The sequence below is a fragment of the Oncorhynchus keta genome, chromosome 7 (genome assembly GCF_023373465.1).
Source record: "Oncorhynchus keta strain PuntledgeMale-10-30-2019 chromosome 7, Oket_V2, whole genome shotgun sequence".
Classification (NCBI taxonomy): Eukaryota; Metazoa; Chordata; class Actinopteri; order Salmoniformes; family Salmonidae; genus Oncorhynchus; species Oncorhynchus keta.
Window position 1 is genome coordinate 45925793 of NC_068427.1, and position 20655 is coordinate 45946447.

General features: G+C 44.9%; 1 protein-coding gene across 15 annotated transcripts in view; it reads left to right on the forward strand.

Annotated features, from left to right (window-relative positions):
* LOC118386403 (FERM, ARHGEF and pleckstrin domain-containing protein 1-like) overlaps positions 1–11474 on the forward strand; it is a 179514-nt gene extending 168040 nt beyond the window's left edge. For 2 of the 15 annotated variants that reach the window (XM_052522980.1, XM_052522994.1), the window contains exons 22-27: positions 597–709; positions 1122–1288; positions 6608–6715; positions 8729–8880; positions 9173–10551; positions 10681–11474. In XM_052522980.1, coding sequence (XP_052378940.1) covers positions 597–709; positions 1122–1288; positions 6608–6715; positions 8729–8880; positions 9173–9254 — 622 coding nt within the window. In that variant the 3' untranslated portion in view covers positions 9255–10551; positions 10681–11474. Of the gene's footprint in view, positions 1–596; positions 710–1121; positions 1289–6607; positions 6716–8728; positions 8881–9172 lie in introns of all 15 variants that reach the window. The other 13 variants (XM_052522989.1, XM_052522992.1, XM_052522987.1 and 10 more) reach the window with 13 other exon arrangements.
* The last annotated feature ends 9181 nt before the right edge of the window (positions 11475–20655 follow it).

A 20655-nucleotide genomic window follows, 5' to 3' on the forward strand; every position in this document is an offset into this window, starting at 1 on the left:
TTTACAGTAATATAAGCTGTTGTGTTTTACAGTAGTATAAGCTGTTGTGTTTTACAGTAGTATAAGCTGTTGTGTTTTACAGTAGTATATGCTCTTGTGTTTTTACAGTAGTATACGCTCTTGAGTTTATACAGTAGTATAAGCTCTTGTGTTTATACAGTAGTATAAGCTCATGTGTTTTTACAGTAGTATAAGCTCTTGTGTTTTACAGTAGTATATGCTGTTGTGTTTTTACAGTAGTATACGCTCTTGAGTTTATACAGTAGTATAAGCTGTTGGGTTTATACAGTAGTATAAGCTGTTGGGTTTTTACAGTAGTATACGCTGTTGTGTTTTTACAGTAGTATACACTCTTGAGTTTACACAGTTGTTTAAGTTGTTGTGTTTTTACAGGACTTTAAGCTGTTGTGTTTGTACAGTAGTATAAGATGTTGGGTTTATCTCTTTCGCTCTCTCGCTCCTCTTCCTCTCTCCTTTCCTTTTCTCTCTCTCTCTCTCTCTCTCTCTCTCTCTCTCTCTCTCTCTCTCTCTCTCTCTCTCTCTCTCACACCCCTCTCTCTCTCTCTCTCCCTCCCCCTTTTTATCTCCCCCTCCAGTTCACTGTCAGAGATGGAGAAGTGGATGGAGGACATTAATATGGCCATTATCCTGGCGGAGAGCATCAACGGTCCTACGTCTGACTGGCTGGCCAGCAGTCTGACAGATAACAGTAAGTTGGCTACACTAGAGCTTGGGCATTGGGCACACTGTATAGGAACACTAATAGTGTATCCGACAATCATCCAACCCCACGAGTTATTGCTGAATTCTCCCTCTTACTGGTCCTCTTTGCACAGACAGTTCATCCTCTTCTAGAAACGTCAGAGCCAGTATGGGCCAACCTTTAAATCTGCATAGAGCTTCAATAGCTAAAATACAATGCTCCAAATGTATGGTTTATAAATCATTGATTTGAAGGATGTTCCTTTTTTTATACAGACTGACTACATGTCTGTACTCACAAACATAGCCACTGTGAAGTACTGTGCTACTGTTGATCTCGTCTGGTTTTACAGTAGGATCCAACTTCCCAGGTTGTTATAGTGTGTATCTTGGAAGTAACCGCTTCCTGAATTTCCCAGAATCCCTAACAGAGGACTCCTGTGCAGAGGCGGAGTCTGAGGACGACCTGATGGCGTCGCGCACCTCCCTGGAGAGGCAGGCCCCTCACCGTGGTAACACCACGGTGCACGTGTGCTGGCACAGGAACACCAGCGTGTCCATGGTGGACTTTAGCGTAGCCGTGGAGGTACCAAAACCAGAACCAGCCCTAACATGTCCTGCTCTGGCTTCCCCAGTCTCTCTGTCTCTCTGTCTGTCTGTCTGTGTATCTACAGTGGGGCAAAAAAGTATTTAGTCAGCCACCAATTGTGCAAGTTCTCCCACTTAAAAAAATGAGAGAGGCCTGTAATTTTCATCATAGGTACACTTCAACTATGACAGACAAAATTAGAAAAGAAAATTCAGAAAATCACATTGTAGGATTTTTAATGAATTTATTTGCAAATTATGGTGGAAAATAAATATTTGGTCACCTACAAACAAGCAAGGTTTCTGGCTCTCACAGACCTGTAACTTCTTCTTTATGAGGCTCCTCTGTCCTCCACTCGTTACCTGTATTAATGGCACCTGTTTGAACTTGTTATCAGTATAAAAGACACCTGTCCACAACCTCAAACAGTCACACTCCAAACTCCACTATGGCCAAGACCAAAGAGCTGTCAAAGGACACCAGAAACAAAATTGTAGACCTGCACCAGGTTGGGAAGACTGAATCTGCAATAGGTAAGCAACTTGGTTTGAAGAAATCAACTGTGGGAGGAATTATTAGGAATTGGAAGACATACAAGACCACTGATAATCTCCCTCGATCTGGGGCTCCACGCAAGATCTCACCCCGTGGGGTCAAAATGATCACAAGAACGGTTAGCAAAAATCCCAGAACCACACGGGGGGACCTAGTGAATGACCTGCAGAGAGCTGGGACGAAAGTAACAAAGCCTACCATCAGTAACACACTACGCTGCCAGGGACTCAAATCCTGCAGTGCCAGACGTGTCCCCCTGCTTAAGCCAGTACATGTCCAGGCCCGTCTGAAGTTTGCTAGAGAGCATTTGGATGATCCAGAAGAAGATCGGGAGAATGTCATATGGTCAGATGAAACCAAAATATAACTTTTTGGTAAAAACTCAACTCGTCGTGTTTGGAGGACAAAGAATGCTGAGTTGCATCCAAAGAACACCATACCTACTGTGAAGCATGGGGGTGGAAACATCATGCTTTAGGGCTGTTTTTCAGCAAAGGGACCAGGACGACTGATCCGTGTAAAGGAAAGAATGAATGGGGCCATGTATGGTGAGATTTTGAGTGAAAACCTCCTTCCATCAGCAAGGGCATTGAAGATTAAACGTGGCTGGGTCTTTCAACATGACAATGATCCCAAACACACCGCCCGGGCAACGAAGGAGTGGCTTCTTAAGAATCATCTCAAGGTCCTGGAGTGGCCTAGCTAGTCTCCAGATCTCAACCCCATAGAAAATCTTTGGAGGGAGTTGAAAGTCCATGTTGCCCAGCAACACCCCCAAAACATCACTGCTCTAGAGGAGATCTGCATGGAGGAATGGGCCAAAATACCAGCAACAGTGTGTGAAAACGTTGTGAAGATGTACAGAAAACATTTGACCTCTGTCATTGCCAACAAAGGGTATATAACAAAGTATTGAGATAAACTTTTGTTATTGACCAAATACTTATTTTTCACCATAATTTGCAAATCAATTCATAAAAAATCCTACAATGTGATTTTCTGGATTTTTGTTCTCATTTTGTTTGTCATAGTTGAAGTGTACCTATGATGAAAATTACAGGCCTCTCTCATAGTTTTAAGTGGGAGAACTTGCACAATTGGTGGCTGACTAAATACTTTTTTGCCCCACTGTATATCTGAGTGTGTTTCCTCACCTGGGAACAGTGTCCTCCTTAGCAACTCCCTCTCTGTCATAGCCTTATGGTGTTATTTGGACATTATATTACCTCAGTGATTTGTCTCTACGCTGTTCGTACTCTCACTTCTGTCAACTGCTACGTATGCCCCTTTGGATCTCACCAGGAAGGGGAAGTAGTACTGTTGTTTGTCAGATTTAAACAGCAGCTCTGAGTGCAGCTGAAGCAGCTTCTACAAGCTCTTTTGTTTTCTTTGTTGAATACTGAGCTGAGAGCAGAGCAGACATTAGCAGGAGGTGGGTGAACTGCAAAGGACACTGTTCTCAAATCAGCCCTCTATTGCTAACTCTTTCCAGGGTGGTTTCCTCATCTTATCTCTATTGCTAACTCTTTCTAGGGTGGTTTCCTCATCTTATCTCTATTGCTAACTCTTTCTAGGGTGGTTTCCTCATCTTATCTCTATTGCTAACTCTTTCTAGGGTGGTTTCCTCATCTTATCTCTATTGCTAACTCTTTCCAGGGTGGTTTCCTCATCTTATCTCTATTGCTAACTCTTTCTAGGGTGGTTTCCTCATCTTATCTCTATTGCTAACTCTTTCTAGGGTGGTTTCCTCATCTTATCTCTATTGCTAACTCTTTCCAGGGTGGTTTCCTCATCTTATCTCTATTGCTAACTCTTTCCAGGGTGGTTTCCTCATTGTATCTCTATTTCTAACTCTTTCTAGGGTGGTTTCCTCATCTTATCTCTATTGTGAACTCTTTCCAGCATGGTTTCCTCATCTTATCTCTATTGCTAACTCTTTCTAGGGTGGTTTCCTCATCTTATCTCTATTGCTAACTCTTTCCAGGGTGGTTTCCTCATCTTATCTCTATTGCTAACTCTTTCTAGGGTGGTTTCCTCATCTTATCTCTATTGCTAACTCTTTCCAGGGTGGTTTCCTCATCTTATCTCTATTGCTAACTCTTTCCAGGGTGGTTTCCTCATCTTATCTCTATTGCGAACTCTTTCCAGGGTGGTTTCCTCATCTTATCTCTATTGCTAACTCTTTCCAGGGTGGTTTCCTCATCTTATCTCTATTGCTAACTCTTTCCAGGGTGGTTTCCTCATCTTATCTCTATTGCTAACTCTTTCCAGGGTGGTTTCCTCATCTTATCTCTATTGCGAACTCTTTCCAGGGTGGTTTCCTCATCTTATCTCTATTGCTAACTCTTTCCAGGGTGGTTTCCTCATCTTATCTCTATTGCGAACTCTTTCTAGGGTGGTTTCCTCATCTTATCTCTATTGCTAACTCTTTCCAGGGTGGTTTCCTCATCTTATCTCTATTGCGAACTCTTTCCAGGGTGGTTTCCTCATCTTATCTCTATTGCGAACTCTTTCCAGGGTGGTTTCCTCATCTTATCTCTATTGCAAACTCTTTCCAGGGTGGTTTCCTCATCTTATCTCTATTGCGAACTCTTTCCAGGGTGGTTTCCTCATCTTATCTCTATTGCTAACTCTTTCTAGGTGGTTTCCTCATCTTATCTCTATTGTGAACTCTTTCCAGGGTGGTTTCCTCATCTTATCTCTATTGCTAACTCTTTCTAGGGTGGTTTCCTCATCTTATCTCTATTGCTAACTCTTTCCAGGGTGGTTTCCTCATCTTATCTCTATTGCTAACTCTTTCCAGGGTGGTTTCCTCATCTTATCTCTATTGCTAACTCTTTCCAGGGTGGTTTCCTCATCTTATCTCTATTGCTAACTCTTTCCAGGGTGGTTTCCTCATCTTATCTCTATTGCTAACTCTTTCTAGGGTGGTTTCCTCATCTTATCTCTATTGCTAACTCTTTCCAGGGTGGTTTCCTCATCTTATCTCTATTGCGAACTCTTTCCAGGGTGGTTTCCTCATCTTATCTTTATTGTGAACTCTTTCCAGTGTGGTTGTGCACTCCTTTCTTCCCTTCTTCACAGCCGTGGACTCATCGTTAGCTCCTCTTGTGTATGTGTGTGTTTACACTCAGTCTTTGTGTCTCTGTCCTTCCCTCCCTCTCTCTCTCTCTTTTCTCTCTCTCTCTCGCTTTCTTCTGTGTGTCCGTCTGCCTGTCCTCCGTGCTAGAGGAGCCTAGTCCAGTCAGTGACTCAGAGGCCTCCCTCGCGGGGCCCTTGGGGCCCAGCAGTGGCCAGGGCCCAGTGCCTCTGTCTCTTATTTGCTGGTATCGAGTTCACAGCCTCTCCTTTAGTGATTCCTGCAGGAGTCTAGAGGTAAAGGATCCGGGGAGAGAGGAGAGACCTCCTCATCGCATTGTAGAATTACTGTCCTTGCGTACTATCATCTTATCTTCTTTGAGGTTGTTGGTGAAAAGTGTCATTCTTTTGTGTAAAACTTTTCATCTGTGAAGACGTACAAATGATTTAAGAGAAATTAGTGGTAGCCTGCAATGGTGGTCCTGTATGACTTAATTGGTAGAGTTTGGCGATTGTTGGTTAGATTCCCAGGGCCACCTACCTATAAAGATGTATGCATGCATGACTGTAAATCTGCTAAATGGCATATATACACTAACCAAAAAATATAAACGCAACATGCAACAATTTCAAGGATTTTACAGAGTTACAGTTCATGAAAGGAAATCAGTCAATTGAAATAAATTAATTACGCCATAATCTATGGATTTCACATGACTAAGCAGGGGCCTAGGATGGCATAGTACCGACCAATGGGGACCCAGGCCCAGCCAATCGGAATGAATTTTCCCCACAAAAGGGCTTTATTACAGACAGAAATAATCCTCCTGTCAAATTCTCTAAGATGGCGTCGGAAGTGGCTTATGGTAGAGAAATTAATATTAAATTTTCTGGCAACAGCTCTCGTGGACATTCCTGCAGTCAGCATGCAAATTGCACACTCCCTCAAAACTTGAGACATATGTGGCATTGTGTTGTGTGACAAAACTGTACATTTTGTCCCCAGTACAAGGTGCACCTGTGTAATGATCATATTGTTTAGTCAGCTTCTTGATATGTCACACCTGTCAGGTGGATGGATAATCTTGACAAAGGAGAAATGCTCACTAACAGGGATGTAAACAAATTTATGCACAAAATTTGAGGGAAATTTCTGGCATCTTATTTCAGCTCGTGAAACATGGGACCACCACTACATGTTGCGTTTTGATTTTTGTTCAGTATTCAACGATGGCTCAGTTTACAGTAAATGCTTTTTATCACCACTAGATGGCAGTACATGCTTTTTATCACCACTAGATGGCAGTACATGCTTTTTATCACCACTAGATAGATGGCTGTTGTTCACTGTGACCTTAGAGGTTCAATGACTTTAAACTGTGGCTGGAGGCTGACTGTTTATAGCTGTACTTACATCAGATAAACCAATGTTAGGATTGAAAAGAGGCCCCAGGCTTAATCACAGTGGGTTTATCTACAGAGCTGACAGTACAGCACATATGCATGAACTATTCCTTATACATTCATATAGTTAAATAAAGGTTAAATAAAATAAAAACATTTAAAAATATATATATATATAAATGTTTGTTGATATTGCCTCTATTTGTTTTCATTTTTGTCATAATATGTCCTTTTCACACAAATGAAGTTCACGGATTGCAAATCGTTGTTCTACTGTAGAATCAGCTGTCAGGAAACCTGCTGAGGAAGTTCAAGAACAGCAACGGCTGGCAGAAACTCTGGGTGGTCTTCACCAACTTCAGCCTGTTCTTCTACAAGACCCACGAGGTGAGCACCATCTCATCAGGTCCGTCCTGTCCATGTGATACATTATGATCTAAATGAAGGTAAAACTGATCCTAGATCAGCCATCCTACTCTGAGACGCTTGGTGGATACTGGACCAGAACTACAGGAATGTGTTCTGGGGAAGGAGATTCCCCCCCTCCTCCTTCCATGTAGTCTGTGAAGGCTCGAAGTACAGCAGTGTGTGCTGGGGCAGACCCCCTCCCCTCCTGCTCATTTCAGATCCGTGTTCCATGTAAGAGAATCTCTAGCCACTTTAATAATAAAAAGGTGGATGTAATAAATGTATCGCTAGTCACATTAAACAATGCCACCTTATATAATGTTTACATGTCCTACATTACTCATCTCATATGTATATACTGTACTCTATACCATCTACTGTACTCTATACCATCTATCTTGCCTATGCCGTTCGGCCATCGCTCATCCATATATTTATATTTACATATTCTTATTCATTCCTTTACACTTGTGTGTATAAAGTAGTTGTTGTGAAATTGTTAGATTACTTGTTAGATATTACTGAACAGTTGGAACTAGAAGCACAAGCATTTCGCTACACTCGCATTAACATCTGCTAAACATGTGTATGTGACCAATAACATCTGCTAACCATGTGACCATTAACATCTGCTAACCATGTGTATGTGACCATTAACATCTGCTAACCATGTGTATGTGACCAATAACATCTGCTAACCATGTGTATGTGACCATTAACATCTGCTAACCATGTGTATGTGACCATTAACATCTGCTAACCATGTGTATGTGACCAATAACATCTGCTAACCATGTGTATGTGACCATTAACATCTGCTAACCATGTGTATGTGACCATTAACATCTGCTAACCATGTGTATGTGACCAATACAATGTGATTTGATTTGAATATCTCATCTCTCTGTGGGATTTGAGATCCGTGTTCCATGTCAGAATATCCCATCTCTCTGTGGGATTTGAGATCCGTGTTCCATGTCAGAATATCTCATCTCTCTCTCTGTGGGATTTCAGATCCGTGTTGCATGTCAGAATATCCCATCTCTCTGTGGGATTTGAGATCCGTGTTCCATGTCAGAATATCCCATCTCTCTGTGGGATTTCAGATCCGTGTTGCATGTCAGAATATCCCATCTCTCTGTGGGATTTCAGATCCGTGTTCCATGTCAGAATATCCCATCTCTCTGTGAGATTTCCGTTTCCATGTCAGAATATCCCATCTCTCTGTGGGATTTCCGTGTTCCATGTCAGAATATCCCATCTCTCTTTGGGATTTGAGATCCGTGTTCCATGTCAGAATATCTCATCTCTCTGTGGGATTTCCGTTTCCATGTCAGAATATCCCATCTCTCTGTGGGATTTCCGTGTTCCATGTCAGAATATCCCATCTCTCTGTGGGATTTCCGTGTTCCATGTCAGAATATCTCATCTCTCTGTGGGATTTCCGTGTTCCATGTCAGAATATCCCATCTCTCTGTGGGATTTCCGTGTTCCATGTCAGAATATCTCATCTCTCTGTGGGATTTCCGTGTTCCATGTCAGAATATCCCATCTCTCTGTGGGATTTCCGTGTTGCATGTCAGAATATCTCATCTCTGTGGGATTTTCATGCTCCATGTCAGAATATCCCATCTCTCTGTGGGATTTCCGTGTTCCATGTCAGAACATCCCATCTCTCTGTGGGATTTCCGTGTTCCATGTAAGGGAGTCGTACACATTCCCATGCCGGACTATTTGCTCTCACTTTAGGCACAGCTCCCCTGAATCCATTGGAATCACCACCTGAACGAACCAGTGTTAGTTACGCAATAGTCAGTTGCTTTGTTATAACACATGTTCTGCAACCTGTAGCCACTGGGCATTTTGCCATATTTTAATATACTGTACATCATCAAAGCATAAAAGTGATGTAAAGTGTATTGGTAGTTAAAGTGAGCAGCTCCATGAAATTCAGAATGCTTTTGACTGTTTGGTCCTTTCCCCTCTCTCCAGGATGACTATCCACTGGCCAGTCTCCCCCTGTTGGGCTACTCTGTCACCATCCCCACTGATTCTGAAAACATCCACAAAGACTACGTCTTCAAACTGCATTTCAAATCCCACGTCTACTACTTCAGATCTGAGAGCGAGTACAACTTTGACAGGTACAGTACAATTCTGTATATTTGGTATTGTGTACAGTAGATAGTATATGGGGCTGCAGGGTAGCCTAGTGGTTAGAGCGTTGGACGAGTAACCAAAAGGTTGCAAGTTCAAATCCCCCAGCTGACAAGGTACAAATCTGTCGTTCTGCCCCTGAACAGGCAGTTAACCCACTGTTCCTAGGCCGTCATTGAAAATAAGAATTTGTTCTTAACTGACTTGCCTAGTTAAATAAAGGTTAAAAAAATAAAAAATATGTGTCTACTGGATGTGAAAACCTTTCTCTTCATACAGGTGGATGGAGGTCATTCGCAGCGCCACAGTCTCTGCCAGCCATAACCGCATTCTGAGCCGGAAAGCGTCCCATCCGTACTGACCCAAAGAGCAGGAGGGTTCTCTCCCTGTCTCCCCGTGCCTCTTCTCCTCACCACAACCTCCCCCATAGGGTCTGGCCACATACACACACTCACTTGTCTGGAATCTGTTGATTTCCTTTTCTCCGTGGATCTGGGACGTGTGTACATTGAGCAGTGCCCAATGCACAATCTTGGTGCTTATTGATGCGGTGACATGTCTGCTGGTTTAGACTGCAAACAGAGACAGACATTTTCAGCATTTTTTTTTAATACTCTGCTCTGAATCTCTCTTTTTTTTGTAGGACGTAATTTTATACTGTTTTCAACGGAGCACATACTATACTTCTGTTTTCAATGGAGCACATACTATACTTCTGTTTTCAACGGAGCACATACTATACTTCTGTTTTCTATAGGAGCACATACTATACTTCTGTTTTCAACGGAGCACATACTATACTTCTGTTTTCTATAGGAGCACATACTATACTTCTGTTTTCAACGGAGCACATACTATACTTCTGTTTTCTATAGGAGCACATACTATACTTCTGTTTTCAACGGAGCACATACTATACTTCTGTTTTCTAACGGAGCACATACTATACTTCTGTTTTCAACGGAGCACATACTATACTTCTGTTTTCAACGGAGCACATACTATACTTCTGTTTTCAATGGAGCACATACTATACTTCTGTTTTCTATAGGAGGACATACTATACTTCTGTTTTCAACGGAGCACATACTATACTTCTGTTTTCTATAGGAGCACATACTATACTTCTGTTTTCAACGGAGCACATACTATACTTCTGTTTTCAATGGAGCACATACTATACTTCTGTTTTCAACGGAGCACATACTATACTTCTGTTTTCTATAGGAGCACATACTATACTTCTGTTTTCTATAGGAGCACATACTATACTTCTGTTTTCTATAGGAGCACATACTATACTTCTGTTTTCAACGGAGCACATACTATACTTCTGTTTTCAACGGAGCACATACTATACTTCTGTTTTCAATGGAGCACATACTATACTTCTGTTTTCTATAGGAGCACATACTATACTTCTGTTTTCACATTCTGTCATTGAAATGTTTTATGGTGGAAACTGATTCTGCAGTTGTTGTTTTTTTTAAAACCTGTTTTTCATTTAGGATATCACTGCATCCTCGAGGTCTTTTGTCTCCTTGTTCATTTAATGGGGGGAAAAACGAAACAAAAAAAGCTGCTTTGAAATCCAACAGCTTGAGTGTCAAAACAGGTCTACCGTTGTCCTAGATTTTACACTGCAAATGTCAAAACAGGTCTACCATTGTCCTAGATTTTACACTGCAAATGTCAAAACAGGTCTACCGTTGTCCTAGATTTCACACTGCAAATGTCAAAACAGGTCTACCGTTGTCCTAGATTTCACACTGCAAATGTCAAAACAGGTCTACCGTTGTCCTAGATTTTACACTGCAAATGTCAAAACAGGTCTACCGTTGTCCTAGATTTTACACTGCAAATGTCAAAACAGGTCTACCGTTGTCCTAGATTTTACACTGCAAATGTCAAAACAGGTCTACCGTTGTCCTAGATTTTACACTGCAAATGTCAAAACAGGTCTACCGTTGTCCTAGCTTTTACACTGCAGTGGGGAGGAGACTTAAAATGTGTCGTTAAACAGGCCACATTAAAATACTTTTTTAAAATCTAAATATATATATATATATATATCAATATAAGATGTCTCTGGAGAATGTGAGTAACCTTGTGAAAACATGGATGATCAGTAAAGATATCCAAATATGTAGTTGTACTATTGACTCTAAAACTATTTGTAAAACGATCAGGTTAGTCACCATCACCACTAACGCCATTATTCGCCAAGCATAGTGAATATTTCTCTTACATGAGGATCTTTGTCGTGTGGATACCGCTGAGGGTTAATAGTGTGAGACATGATCACAATCTGTGTATTATGAAGGACACTGTAATGGAAAGCTTTAAAGAATATGCGTGAACCAAAATATCAACTTTCAGTTCCAAGCACCATTGCCCTTGTTGGACTAGGCTGCCCATATGTAAGAGACATTTAGGAATTTAAATGAAATGGATCTATGCATATGACAGGGTTTATGAAGTGTAGCATTCCAGAGGGTATTGAGGGTGTGCTGCCAGACAACAGAGAGAGCTCTTTGGCATTGAAAGCAATAAAATAAAAAATAAATTTATTTGAACATTGTATTGTGAGTTTTATTTGCATGGTCCACAATAGTTAACTTTCAATGTTTTGGACCACTTTCACTTCAATGCGCTCTACAATATTATTAAAATGTTGTTTCTTGTATGACCCATAGGCGGTATCATTGATCAATAACATAAAGCCTGTTCCGTTGTGCTCGTCACATTGCCCACTGCCCCCGAAGTTATTGCACTCATGATTTCCATCTGATGAAAGGAGAAATCGACATAGGCCTCCTAAAAACGAACTGGGTTATTGCCATTTCCTCTTAAAATGTCGAATTTTGAAATGTTGTGAACTTAACTACATTTGAATTCTACACGTTTAACGCTTAAATATTTAATTCGTTGAACAATTAGTTCCCCTATGGAACAGAAAGACAGTGCATGGTATCTTCTTTCCACGTTTTTTTTTTTTTTACCCATAAATATAATTGTAAAAATAATTACAGTAGCATACATTCATAGCGTGCTCATATAGAAAGTAAAGTGGGCAGGTCTTTGTACATGAATGGAGTGTGGAGGAGTACAGAATGGTGCCGCCTCTGTTTCCAGAACGGAGCACGCAGATTACGTCATGGATTACCGTTCTCCTAGCAGCAGGATAATATGCTGGCACCAGGATTCAATATATATATATATTTTTAAATAAGAGTCCCCCATCCAAAACATGCTAAACTTGGGGAATGTCGATTTTTGTTAGCACTCTAGTGCAGTACAACTGTTTTTCACAGCATTGCAAACACTTTTGGAAAAAATAAATGGATCATTTGACGTTTTTGATTTAATATTGTATTATTTATGACAGCATTTCTTTTGAAAGTTTACACATTGGGATTTTGAAAGGTGTCGTGTAGGCTATATTTAAAGAAATACACTTTCAATAAAATACATATATATATATATGTGTGTGTGTGTATATATATATATATATATGTGTTATCAGAACGACTTAATAGAATCAGCTAAACTTAAATGGGCCTCTTGTGCTAGGCAACAGTTTTAATACAGAGTGCTGGTGAGTCCTTACTCCACAAACTCAATTCACTGCAATGTAATACAAGGTATATGGGATACTTACAGTATTGGGTTGTAGAGGAAAAAATGTACTGCCTGTCTAATATAAACTGGGCTGGGAAATACTCAGCCTGGGATCTACAAAACCAAATATGTGCAGTTCTTGACGAGGACTGTGTTGTACACATCCAACAGCAATTTGTTCAACCCCCACCCCCCTCCATAGCCCCCAAAGCAATACACTGTTATGGACTGTACATGGGATGCAGATTGGCTTGTAGAGAGAACTTTTCTACATGTCCCGGCTAAAGTGGCAAGTGGGAAATACTCAGCAGTGTTTCTGCTAACCAAATATTGTTAGTTTCGGGGGGGGGACTGTGTCAGTAGATCAATCAAATGAGAGATTTCTGTAGGAGATGCTACCCAGCAATTGGGATGTTGGAAAGAGCACAAGTTAAAACAACCACTAGTGTATTTCATCCTGATATTTGTGTTTTAATAAGACAGAGGCCCAGTAACAATCAGTTGTATTTTCTGACACTTTGGACAGATAAGGATGATCAATGAATTAGTCCAACCCAAGTCCAAGAAGACAACCATTGGATTAATTGAGACCAATGTTCCCTCTAAACGGTGTAGCCTTAAAGGAGCAGTGTTATATTTTGAGACAGGCTTGAATAAGTAGCCAATAGGCAGAGGGAAGCATAATTTGACTGATTCTTTGTAGTAATAGTGTAACACTTCAGGTGTCGTAGGTGTGTGGAGTCAAACGCAGGAGACAGTGAGTGCAAAGCTGTGCGTCTTTAATAGCGCCAACGCACCACAGGGTGCTCACAATAGTAACGGCCCCAAACACAGGGAATGAGAATGTACAACGGAAAAGTAACGACCAGGCACTAACACGTACCTCTACAACAGAGCCGAAGGTTACACTGAAATAATCCCGCACAACAACCAGGCGGGCCGGCTGTCTAATAAAGACAAACTAATTAACTGATTAACCATGAACAGGTGCTACCACTAAACATACAAGGAGGGAGAGGAAAAACAATCAGTGGCAGCTAATAGGCCGGTGATGACGACCGCCGAGCGCCAACCGCCCGGGAAGGGGAAACACCCTCGGTCGGACTCGTGACAGTACCCCCCCTGACGCGCGGCTCCCGCAGCGCCGACACCGGCCTCGAGGTCGCCCGGAGGACGAGGTGCAGGGCGATCCGGATGGAGGCGATGGAAATCCCTCAACATGGATGGATCCAAGATGTCCCTCACCGGTACCCAGCACCTCTCCTCCGGACCGCCACCCCTCCCAGTCCACGAGGTACTGCAGGCCCCTCACCCGGCGTCTTGAGTCCAGAATGGCCCGGACCGTGTACGCCGGGGTCCCTCGATGTCCAGAGGGGGGGGAGGGACCTCCGGTACCTCACTGTCCTGCAGGGGACCAGCTACCACCGGCCTGAGGAGAGACACATGAAACGAGGGGTTAATACGATAATAGGAAGGGAGTTGTAATCGATAACACACCTCGTTTATTCTCCTCAGGACTTTAAAGGGCCCTACACACTGCGGACCCAGCTTCCGGCAGGGCAAGCGGAGAGGTAGGTTTCGGGTCGAGAGCCAGACCCTGTCCCCCGGTACAAACACGGGGGCCTCACTGCGGTGGCGGTCAGCACTCCTCTTCTGCCGTCCACTCGCTTGTCGTAGAGATTCCTGGACGGCCCTCCAGGTCTCCTTGGAGCGCTGTACCCATTCCTCCACCGCAGGAGCCTCGGTCTGGCTCGGATGCCATGGTGCCAGGACCGGCTGGTATCCCAACACACACTGAAAAGGGGACACGTTAGTAGAGGAGTGGCGTAGTGAGTTCTGAGCCATTTCAGCCCAGGGAATGTATCGTGCCCACTCCCCTGGCCGATCCTGGCAATACGACCGCAGAAACCTACCCACCTCCTGGTTCAATCTCTCCACCTGCCCATTACTCTGGGGTGATAACCGGAGGTCAGGCTGACAGAGACCCCTTCCATGAACGCTCTCCATACCCGAGACGTGAATTGGGGGCCCCGATTAGAAACGATGTCCTCCGGCACCCCGTAGTGCCGAAAGACATGGGTAAATAATGCCTCCGCAGTCTGCAGGGCTGTAGGGATACCGGGCAACGGGAGGAGACGGCAGGACTTAGAAACCGATCCACAATCACTAGAACCGCGGTGTTCCCCTGAGACGGCGGAAGATCGGTCAGGAAATCTATGGACAGATGTGACCATGGCCGCTGTGGAACGGGGAGGGGTTGTAGCTTCCCTCTAGGAAGGTGCCTAGGAGCCTTACTCTGAGCGCACACTGAGCAAGAGGAGACATAACCCTTAACGTCCCTTAACCAACGTAGGCCACCAATACCTCCCCTGAAGGCTCCCCACTGTCCTCGTCACCCCAGGGTGACCCGAGGAGGGTAGGACGTGAGCCCACCGAATCAGCTTGTCCCGAACATCAAGCGGCACGTACCTTCGCCCCGCTGGACACTGAGGAGGCGCGGGTTCAGCCCGTAACGCCCGCTCGATGTCCGAGTCCACCTCCCATACCACTGGGGCTACCAGCTTAGAGGCGGGAAGGATGGGAGTAGGTTCGGTGGACCCATCTCGGTGTCGTAAAGGCGGGACAGTGCGTCAGCCTTCACGTTCTGGGAGCCCGGTCTATAAGACAAAGTAAACCGGAACCGGGTGAAGAATATGGCCCACCTTGCCTGACGTGGGTTAAGTCTCCTTTCCACTCCAGATTCTGGTGGTCGGTCCAGATGAGAAAAGGGTGCTTAGCCCCCTCAAGCCAGTGTCTCCACACCTTCAGAGCTCTAACCACCGCTAGCAACTCCCGGTCCCCCACATCATAGTTACGCTCCGCTGGGCTGAGCTTCCTTGAGAAGAAAGCGCAGGGGCGGAGTTTTGGTGGCGTACCCGAGCGCTGTGATAGCACGGCACCCACCTCAGCCTCGGACGCATCCACCTCCACTATGAATGCTAGAGAGGGATCCGGATGCGCCAACACGGGCGCATCAGTGAACAGCGCCTTCAACTTGTTGAATGCTCTGTCCGCCTGTGCTGACCACTGCAATCGCACCGGCCCCCAGCAGTGAGGTAATGGGAGCCGCTATCTGGCCAAACCCCGGATAAACCTCCGGTAGTAGTTGGCAAAACCCAAAACCGCTGCACCTCCTTTACCGTGGTTGAGTCGGCCACTTACGCACGGCCCTAATATCGGTCACCCTCCATCACCACCCCGAGGTGGAAATGCGATATCCCAGAAAAGAGACGGCTCGTTTAGAGAACACGCATTTCTCAGCCTTGACATATAGGTCATGCTCCAGCAGTCTTCCAAGCACTTTGCGCACCAGAGACACATGCGCGGTGTGAAGTAGATCAGAATGTCATCGATATAAACAACCACTCCCTGCCCGCACAGGTCCCTGAGAATCTCGTCTACAAAGGATTGGAAAACGGCTGGAGCATTCTTTAATCCATACGGCATGACGAGGTACTCATAGTGGCCGGATGTAGTACTAAATGCGGTTTTCCACTATCCCTTCCGAATACGCACCAGACTATACGCGCTCCTGAGATCCAGTTTTGTGAAGAACTGCGCTCCGTGGAACGATTCCACCGCCGTAGCGATGAGAGGTAGAGGGTAACTATACCCCACTGTGATGGCGTTTAGACCTCTATAATCGATACACGGACGCAAACCTCCCTCCTTTTCCTCACAAAAAAGAAACTCGAGGAGACGGGTGAAATGGAGGGTCGAATGTACCCCTGTCCCAGCGACTCCGTGACATATGTCTCCATTGCCAACGTCTCCTCCTGGGACAGCGGGTACACATGACTCTTGGGAAGCGCAGCGTCTACCTGGAGATCTATCGTACAATCCCTTCCCGGTCGATAAGGTGGTAATTTAGTCGCTTTCACTTTACTGAAAGCGATTGCCAAATCGGCATACTGGGAATGCACACCGTGGAACCCTGGTCTGGACTCTCCACCGACGTGGCACCGATGGAAACTCCCAAACACCTTCCAGAACACTCCTCTGACCACCCCTGGAGAACCCCTTGTCTCCACGAAACTTTAGGATTGTGCCGGGCCAGCCAGGAGTCCCCAGCACCACTGGAAACGCAGGCGAATCAATAATAAAAAAACTGATACGCTCCCTATGATTCCCCTGCGTCACCATGTCCAGTGGGACCGTGGTCTCCCCACCATCCCTGACCCTAATGGCCGGCTATCTAGGGAGTGCACGGGGAAAGGAGAATCTATCGGCACCAGCGGAACCCCTAACTTAAGGGCGAGTCCGCGATCCATAAAGTTCCCAGCTGCGCCTGAATCGACTAGCGCCCTATGCTGGGAAGAGGGAAAAAAGTGAAGGAAAGAGATTAAGACAAACATATGGCCAACAAGGGATTCTGGGTGAGTCTGATGCTGACTCACCTGGGGTGACCGAGAAGCGTTCCGCCTGCCATCTCTACTCCCAGACGGACCCCCCCAGCACCGATCAGACGTGTGTCCTCTCCGACCACAGTTGGTGCAGGGAAGGCCTCCTCCTCCGGTACCCCTCGGCGCAGCCCCTCCCAACTCCATCGGAATGGGAGCGGAGGGGCTGGGTGGTGGAACGCACAGGACCCTCTCTGAACGCCCGCGGGCAGCCAGCAGATTGTCCAGTCGAATGGACATGTCAACCAGCTGATCCAGTGACAGAGTGGTGTCCCGACACGCTGTCCCGGCGGACGTCCTCTGGAGACTACACCTGTAGTGGTCCATAAGGGCCCTGTCGTTCCACCCAGATCCGGCTGCCAAGGTCCGGAACTCCAGCGCGTAATCCTGGGCGCTCCTCCTCTCCTGCCTGAGATGAAAAGTTGTTCTCCCACCGCTCGGCCGTCTAGAGGGTGATCAAACACGGCACGGAAGTGGCAGGAAAACTCTGGGTAGTGCTCCCGCTGAGTCTGGGCCATTCCAGACTGCGTTCGCCCACTCCAGAGCACGACCCGTGAGGCAGGAGATGAGGACACTCACCCTCTCCGCTCCTGAGGGAGTGGGTCTAACGGTGGCCAGGTATAGCTCCAGCTGAAGCAGAAACCCCTGGCAACCCGCCGCCGCTCCATCATAAGCCCTCGGTAGTGTCAGACGGAGGGTGCTGGAGTCAGTGATGGGGAGTCCGGAGTCGGGGGGTGTGAAGGTGGAGAGAGGAGACCACTCCTCTCCCATCGGTCCATTCTCTCCATCACTTGATCCATCGTTTTTCCGATCCGATGGAGAACGGTGGTGTGGTGGAGAACCCGTTCCTCCATCGATGGGAGAGGGTTGGCTGCTGCTCCTGCTGACTCCATTCAATTTGATTTAGGTGCGGGATTCTGTAACACTTCAGGTGTCGTAGGTGTGTGGAGTCAAACGCAGGAGACAGTGAGTGCAAAGCTGTGCGTCTTTAATAGCGCCAACGCACCACAGGGTGCTCACAATAGTAACGGCCCCAAACACAGGGAATGAGAATGTACAACGGAAAAGTAACGACCAGGCACTAACACGTACCTCTACAACAGAGCCGAAGGTTACACTGAAATAATCCCGCACAACAACCAGGCGGGCCGGCTGTCTAATAAAGACAAACTAATTAACTGATTAACCATGAACAGGTGCTACCACTAAACATACAAGGAGGGAGAGGAAAAACAATCAGTGGCAGCTAATAGGCCGGTGATGACGACCGCCAGCGCAACCGCCCGGGAAGGGGAAACACCCTCGGTCGGATAACAAATAGTATGGGAATAATAATGTATTTTATTTTGTAAAGTGGTTTCTTGTATCAAACAACACAACTCATGGAATGTGGGTCCTACATTGAACACTACATATTGGCTGCTACTGTAGGCTGAATGATAGAACAGCTATTTCCATGTTAAAATATGATGGGATGCATTTTTCTCCATTGTTTTTGATGGTGGGGCCACTCTGGTAGACCTACATTATGATCAAATAGCCACAGTAGCCTACTTGACCACTGTTAAAACTGTAACTTAAAGCGAGTACAGCCACAGTGATCACAGTAAACGTGCACTGGAAGTTGTGTTGTGGAAGGGAGGGGTAAGAGTCCTTAAACTGTCATTCTTGTTGTTGTTTGTTTTTTCATGAATGCGTGTGTGTGATGTTGTGTCTGGCCTACGCTGTGTCTCTCACCGTATCGCAGTGCATCTTCTTGTATGTGTAACAGTATAACTTTAGACCGTCCCCTCACCCATACCCGGGCGCGGACCAGGGACCCTCTGCACACATCAACAACTGTCACCCACGAAGCATCGTTACCCATCGCTACACAAAAGCCACCGCTATAACTAAGCTAGCCGTTTCACATCCGTTACATACAAGTTATAACAGGTATGCTAGTCCATCACTAGTCGTTATAACAGGTATGTCAGTCCATCACTAGTCGTTATAACAGGTATGCTAGTCCATCACTAGTCGTTATAACAGGTATGCCAGTCCATCACTGGTCGTTATAACAGGTATGCTAGTCCATCACTAGTCGTTATAACAGGTATGTCAGTCCATCACTAGTCGTTATAACAGGTATGTCAGTCCATCACTAGTCGTTATAACAGGTATGCTAGTCCATCACTAGTCGTTATAACAGGTATGTCAGTCCATCACTAGTCGTTATAACAGGTATGTCAGTCCATCACTAGTCGTTATAACAGGTATGTCAGTCCATCACTAGTCGTTATAACAGGTATGCTAGTCCATCACTAGTCGTTATAACAGGTATGCCAGTCCATCACTAGTCGTTATAACAGGTATGTCAGTCCATCACTAGTCGTTATAACAGGTATGCTAGTCCATCACTAGTCGTTATAACAGGTATGTCAGTCCATCACTAGTCGTTATAACAGGTATGCTAGTCCATCACTAGTCGTTATAACAGGTATGTCAGTCCATCACTAGTCGTTATAACAGGTATGCTAGTCCATCACTAGTCGTTATAACAGGTATGCCAGTCCATCACTAGTCATTATAACAGGTATGTCAGTCCATCACTAGTCGTTATAACAGGTATGCTAGTCCATCACTAGTCGTTATAACAGGTATGTCAGTCCATCACTAGTCGTTATAACAGGTATGCTAGTCCATCACTAGTCGTTATAACAGGTATGCTAGTCCATCACTAGTCATTATAACAGGTATGCCAGTCCATCACTAGTCGTTATAACAGGTATGTCAGTCCATCACTAGTCGTTATAACAGGTATGCTAGTCCATCACTAGTCGTTATAACAGGTATGTCAGTCCATCACTGGTCGTTATAACAGGTATGCTAGTCCATCACTAGTCGTTATAACAGGTATGTCAGTCCATCACTAGTCGTTATAACAGGTATGCTAGTCCATCACTAGTCGTTATAACAGGTATGCTAGTCCATCACTAGTCATTATAACAGGTATGCCAGTCCATCACTAGTCGTTATAACAGGTATGTCAGTCCATCACTAGTCATTATAACAGGTATGCCAGTCCATCACTAGTCATTATAACAGGTATGCTAGTCCATCACTAGTCATTATAACAAGTATGCCAGTCCATCACTAGTCGTTATAACAGGTATGCTAGTCCATCACTAGTCGTTATAACAGGTATGCCAGTCCATCACTAGTCATTATAACAGGTATGTCAGTCCATCACTGGTCGTTATAACAGGTATGCTAGTCCATCACTAGTCGTTATAACAGGTATGTCAGTCCATCACTGGTCGTTATAACAGGTATGCTAGTCCATCACTAGTCGTTATAACAGGTATGCTAATCCATCACTGGTCGTTATAACAGGTATGCTAGTCCATCACTAGTCGTTATAACAGGTATGCTAGTCCATCACTAGTCGTTATAACAGGTATGTCAGTCCATAACTAGTCGTTATAACAGGTATGCTAGTCCATCACTAGTCGTTATAACAGGTATGCTAGTCCATCACTAGTCGTTATAACAGGTATGCTAGTCCATCACTAGTCGTTATAACAGGTATGCTAGTCCATCACTAGTCGTTATAACAGGTATGCTAGTCCATCACTAGTCGTTATAACAGGTATGCCAGTCCATCACTAGTCGTTATAACAGGTATGCCAGTCCATCACTAGTCGTTATAACAGGTATGCC